A 6,343-nucleotide genomic window follows, 5' to 3' on the forward strand; every position below is an offset into this window, starting at 1 on the left:
CGCATGTTATACGGTCGCCCGGAGATAATTGTGCATTCGTTAATCCACCGCATACATCAAATGCCTGCACCACGAATCGAGCGCTTGGAAACTCTAATCGATTTTGGGATGGCGGTCCGAAATATGTGTGCCACTATAACCGCTTCGAGACTAGAAGAATATAAGTGCAACGTGGCATTAATGCACGAGTTGGTAGAAAAGTTGCCTCATGCGCTTCGGCTAGACTGGGCACGACACCGTATGCAATCGAGCTCCGCGACACTCTCGGAGTTTGGCAAGTGGATAGAAACCCAAGTTAAGGCAGCTAGTCTGATAACATTGCCATCCCTAGAATTCAGGCCAGAGAGAAAACTCGACCATAAGAGTAGAACGCATCACATGAACATACATAACGCTACGGGGTTGGTTAGTGAAGGAAGTCTAATTTGTCTACTGTGTGAGGCCACTTGTGTTGACCTGTCGCAGTGTGAGCAGTTCAACAGACTAAATGTGAATGATCGATGGGCAACTATACGCAGACTGAATGCTTGTCGGAAGTGTCTGAAAATACACACCTACGGCTGCAAAGGGAAAAAGGCTTGCGAGTATCTGCACCACGAACTATTACACAATCCCGAGCGCCATTCATAACCAAACGAGTACGCGGTTGCCACAGCATCACTGAACGCGCATTCTGAGGTTACCGGTGATGTATTTTTAAAATACATTCCTGTAATAGTTTACGGGCGAGACAAGGCCATCACGACCTTTGCCTTTTTTGACAGTGGATCTACCGGTACCTTCATCGAGCATAGCCTAATTGAGGAGCTCGGTCTGGAAGGACAGCCCCATCCTCTGTGCCTGAAGTGACGAAACGGGTTCAATTCGCGTGTCACTTTTGGAGATTTCAGGAGTCGGGCAAAACAGCAGTGTACATATTATCCCAAAGGTGCACACGGTGCAAAGCCTTTCTCTACCAGCCCAGACTCTGGCAGTGACACAACCGACTAAACAGTACGCGCATCTACAGGGTTTGCCAATTCATGCGTACGAAAACGCTAGGCCTCGATTGCTCATTGGTATCGACAACCATCATTTGGTTCGACCGACTCGTTACGCGGAAGGTGGGAAATATGAGCCCGTTGCGGCAAAGACGTCATTGGGATGGATCGTATATGGCCCACGTAATAAGAACTCCAACAGTGTTAACATACAAGCAATACATACCATCCACATATGCAACTGCGGCGCAGATGCAGAAGCCAATCTGGACGCAGCGGTAAAAAACTTTTTTACGCTCGAATCGCTCGGTATCGTCAAACCGTTGGAAACACTTCGTTCAAAGGATGATGAGCGAGCGTTGGGGATTCTCAACGCAGAATCGAAATTCAACGGAAAGCATTATGAATCCAGAGTGCTGTGGCGTTTTGACGATGTTAAGTTGCCATGCTCTCGTGACATGGCTATGAGAAGATACAAATGCCTGCAAAAAAAAATGTCGAAAGATTCTGTATTAGCTAAGGCAGTCATTGAGAAAATGAGGGACTATGAAAGGCAGGGTTATATACGACGATTATCGCCTGAAGAACTGTCGATGAAAGGCCCCCGAGATTGGTTTCTGCCCATATTTCCGGTTTTCAATGCGAACAAACCAGGCAAGGTGCGAGTAGTTTTCGACGCAGCGGCGAAGGTTCAGGGTGTTAGCCTCAACACATATTTACTAAATGGACCAGATCTGTTGGCAGGGCTTCTATCCGTATTATATAAATTCCGTGAGCATCGTGTGGCCATAGTTGGGGATATCAAGGAAATGTTTTTCCAAGTCCGTATGAAACCAGATGATCAACGATCCCAGATGATTTTATGGAACGAGAACGACTTTACAGGTAGCGAACCGGATGTCTATGCAGTTGGTGTTATGACTTTCGGTGCTGCATGTTCGCCGAGTACCGCACAGTTCATTAAAAATTTGAACGCAGACCGTTTTGCTGACAAATATTCACGGGCTGTAAAATGCATAAAGGAAGAACATTATGTAGACGATCTTTTGGCCAGCGCTGAAACTGACGAAGAAATCATCACGTTAGCTGAACAAGTCCGGCATATCCATGCTGAAGGTGGTTTCGAAATCCGAAACTGGCTGTCTAACTCACATCGTGTGACATCTCACCTACAACGGCATCACCCGAAGACAAGATAAACATGTGCTCCGATGATCGCACCGAAAAGGTTTTGGGTATGTGGTGGGATACGTTAACCGACACATTTACTTTCAAGCTATCCCCCAAACACGACATACAGCTGCTATCTGGAGGACGGATGCCAACAAAACGCGACGTTCTGCGAACAGTGATGGCGATTTACGATCCAATGGGAATCATCGCGAATTTTCTCATGTACGTAAAAATTCTTATGCAGGAAATTTGGCGTGCTGGCCTTGGATGGGATGATGTGTTGTCCGGTCGACTAGCCGAAAAATGGAGCGTTTGGGTTGCGGTATTGCCGACTATTTCACAAGTACGTGTTCCTAGGTGCTATCGTCAGTTCACTTCGGTAAATGCAAAAATACAGCTTCATGTATTCTGCGATGCCAGCGAGAACGGGATGGCTGCAGTGGTGTTTTTCCGTTTCAACGATGGGGGTATTATCGAATGCTCTCTGGTGGGTGCCAAAACTCGCGTAGCTCCGATTAAGTTTGTATCCATCCCGCGCTCCGATGACTGCGGCCTGCAGTTCCCGCTTTGCTGCAGCGATTATCGCCCAACACCGAATAGCCATCGAACGCATTTTCTACTGGATCGATTCACGTGACGTGATATGCTGGATGCGGTCTGATCATCGCCGATTTAGTCAGTTTGTTGCTTTCCGAGTAGGCGAACTCCTGGAGACGACTTCTGTGCATGAGTGGCGCTGGCTATCAACAAAGTTAAACGTAGCTGATGATGGAACGAAGTGGCAGAAGGTACCAACTGCAGATCCCGATAGTCGCTGGTTCCGCGGACCGGACTTCTTGTGGAAGCCCGAGTGTGAGTGGCCAGTTCCCGAACAATATCCCACCGACACGAAGGAAGAGTTACGGCTACACATGATGCATCATAACACAAACACGAAGCCATGGATTCAGCTCGAGCGTTTTCATCCTGGAATCGCTTGTTAAGGTCAGTAGTGTACGTCTTACGATTTGTCTCCTTTATCGTTTCTAAGAGAACGGCTAGAACAACAGGACCGCTAACACAAGGCGAGCTTGAAAAAGCAGAATATGCCATTCTTCGCTTGGCACAGAGGGATGCCTTTTCACAGGAGATACGACGATTAACCGACGCACGTGACGCAAGCGAACAACGTTGCACATGGAAATCCGTGTTGCCGAAGACGAGCATACTTGCAAAGCTGTCCCCCGAGGTCGATGACAACGGAGTACTGAGAATGCGCGGACGCCTGACCAATTGTCCTTGGATTAGCGAATCTACCAAGCGGCCCGTGATCCTGCCACGACAACACCAGGTGACAGCACTAATTTTAGCAGATTTTCATCGTAGGTTCCAGCATATAAACCATCACGCGGCAATAAATGCGATACGAAGCAAGCTATACATACCGAGACTGCAAGCCGAATTCAATCGTATCCGTAGGACATGTCAGCACTGCAAAAACCGTGATGCCAAGCCAGAGCCTCCAGAGATGGGGAACCTTCCCTCCGAGCGTCTTTCTGCTTATCAGAAGCCGTTCTCATTCACGGGCGTCGACTATTTTGGCCCGGTTCCCGTAGCAGTTGGTCGACGAGTCGAAAAACGTTGGGGCGTTCTCTTCACCTGTCTCACCACCAGGGGCATCCATCTAGAGGCTGCGCACTCCCTGACCACATCATCATGCATCTTAGCTATACGTCGTTTCATCGCTAGGCGTGGGCAATCTTTGGAATTCATCAGCGACAACGGTACGAACTTCGTCGGTGCATCGCGAGAGCTTGCTGAGGCCTGGGAAGCGATAGACAAACAGCGTTTAGCGGAGGAGTTTACAACACCGCGTCTCGCGTGGAAATTTATCCCACCTGGTGGACCACACTTTGGAGGCTGCTGGGAACGACTAGTGCGATCCGTCAAGAAGGCGATGAGCGAAATACGGATGTCTCGGCTACCAACCGACGAAGTGTTAACGACTGCATTAACGGAGATCGAAGCGATGCTTAATTCTCGCCCTCTTACACAGGTACCACTTGACAGCGAATCCGAGCTTCCTTTAACCCCGAACCACTTTCTGCTAGGGACAGCTAACGGAGAGGCACCGAAAGCAGTATTCAGTGACGACATCGCTACCCTAAAAACTACATGGAAGGTATCAGAGGTTATGGCTAATCTCTTCTGGAAGAAGTGGGTAGCATACTACTTACCGACCTTAACGCGCAGAGTTAAGTGGCATCATCCGGTTCGTCCGATTAAGGAGGGCGACATTGTAGTGATCGTGGATCCAAACCTTCCCCGAAACACTTGGCCCAAGGGACGGGTAGTGGCGGTCATCCAGTCGAGGGACGGGCAAGTCCGGCGCGCAACCGTAGCTACAAGCACCGGAATCTACGAACGGCCGGCCACGAAGATAGCCGTGTTGGATGTACAACAGGAAAATAATACTTACGCGCCGGAGACCAACAGTCGACAGCACTAAGAATAACCCACGAAATGGTAAGCGAAAACACATGGTCACGACACAACAACAATAACGAACTGAAGAGTCAAGAGCTTCCGGGCAATTGACTGGGCGGGAGAATGTTATTGTTTAACACAGGAAAACATCGAATGTCAGCGCAAGTGTCAAGCAGTGAAATTTGACCCACGTTACTGCTCGACTGTGGGACTGCTCGACTAACGATGAGGATCGAGCAAATCGCAAGCCCGCGAATTTGCAATGGTGGAAAAGCCATAAAAGGGAAATTTGGGAAAGCACTTTCTCTTTTCTCGTCATCACCGCGGAACCAGAAGCAGTGGAATTTTTTTAACCACTTTGTTATAGTAAATTTACAGTACCACCGTTACGTACTGCGTTAATAGAATTCAATAAAGTGAAGTTAAGAGAACCTAACTAACGCCGTGAGTGAATCATTTCGGGGAAAAAAAAAAAAAAAATCGAATTCATTGGATATCATTCCACACACTGACATGCGAACATGTGTCTATTCTTTGCACGTTTTGCCCATCGGTCACCACTGAGCAAATCTCACACATGGTGCAAGTACGTCTAGCACTCGACAAGCGGGATGTGTTCGTTCACCGTCTGACGAAATTTGGCGCCAGTACACTCTCATTTGTCTCATTTAAGGTGGGCATACCAGTCACTCTACGCAGCAAGGCTCTCTCACCTGAGACATGGCCCTCCGCTCTAACGTACCGTGAGTTCTGTGACTACCGGACCAATAATATTAACACTAATGCTCTCGCAGCCGCCGATACAAATTCGATGCTTCAACCTACACTCGATCACCCTGTCACTCTCACTACAGACACTTATCGTAATCCTCTCCCACGGTTTGGATTGAGCACTCCGATACCAACTGCCAATACAGATCCGCCCGCGCAGCCTGTTGCGACTTCATATGACCACCACAGATGCAGCTTTGTTTACAACCGAACCACAACAGGACCTTAATGAGCAAATGCTTGTCACTACCACACCTAGCAGGTCGCCTCCGGAATGCTTAGCCGCGCCTAAAAAAAGACCGAAGCGAAACGCTAAACGGACTGATGAATCTGCTGACGCTGGCCCGTCGGATGAATAGCAATCTTGCCCTGCATCCGGCGATGCACCTCGCTCAGCTCATCCCAGTCTCTCTATCTACTACCAAAATGTACGGGGTCTACGAACGAAAACTACAAATCTTCGCCTGGCGCTATCAGAATCAAAATATGATTTTATCATTCTCACCGAGACTTGGCTTACTCAGTCCATACCTTCTTCGCTCCTCACTGACGATCATTATCATATCTACAGGTGCGATAGGAATCTTTCCAACAGTGCCCTCTCACGCGGTGGGGGTGTTTGAATTGCATGTTCCTCTTCAATACCGACATGTGAAATCGCATCGCCTAATACCATACTGGAACAACTATGGATCAAAACATTGCTGCCTGGTGTCTCTGTTTACATCGGCGTTGTTTACATTCCGCCTAGTCATGCGAATGACCCCGCAGTGATGAACGCTTTACATGATAGTGTACGTGAAATTTCAAGCCGCATTAAAGAGAGCGATTTATTATACGTCTTCGGAGACTTCAATAAACCTGATATCAGATGGGAGCTGACTAATACATCTGTTGCATTAGCAACGTCCGGTGATATATATATATGTATATATATATATATATATATATAT

The 6,343-nt window shown here is 48.0% G+C and overlaps 1 protein-coding gene across 1 annotated transcript; it reads left to right on the forward strand.

The window, feature by feature from the left end:
• The first annotated feature begins 3,660 nt into the window (after positions 1–3,660).
• Positions 3,661–4,641, forward strand: LOC120961200 (uncharacterized). Its single transcript, XM_040384893.2, has one exon. The coding sequence runs from the start codon at positions 3,661–3,663 to the stop codon at positions 4,639–4,641; it is 981 nt and encodes a 326-aa protein (XP_040240827.2).
• Positions 4,642–6,343: the final 1,702 nt, after the last annotated feature.

This window comes from Anopheles coluzzii, chromosome 2 (genome assembly GCF_943734685.1).
Source record: "Anopheles coluzzii chromosome 2, AcolN3, whole genome shotgun sequence".
In the NCBI taxonomy this organism is placed as follows: Eukaryota; Metazoa; Arthropoda; class Insecta; order Diptera; family Culicidae; genus Anopheles; species Anopheles coluzzii.

What these genes read in the sequence shown, in the direction of transcription:
- LOC120961200 (XM_040384893.2), top strand. Translation starts at nt 3,661, where the DNA reads ATGGGGAACCTTCCCTCCGAGCGTCTTTCTGCTTATCAGAAGCCGTTC.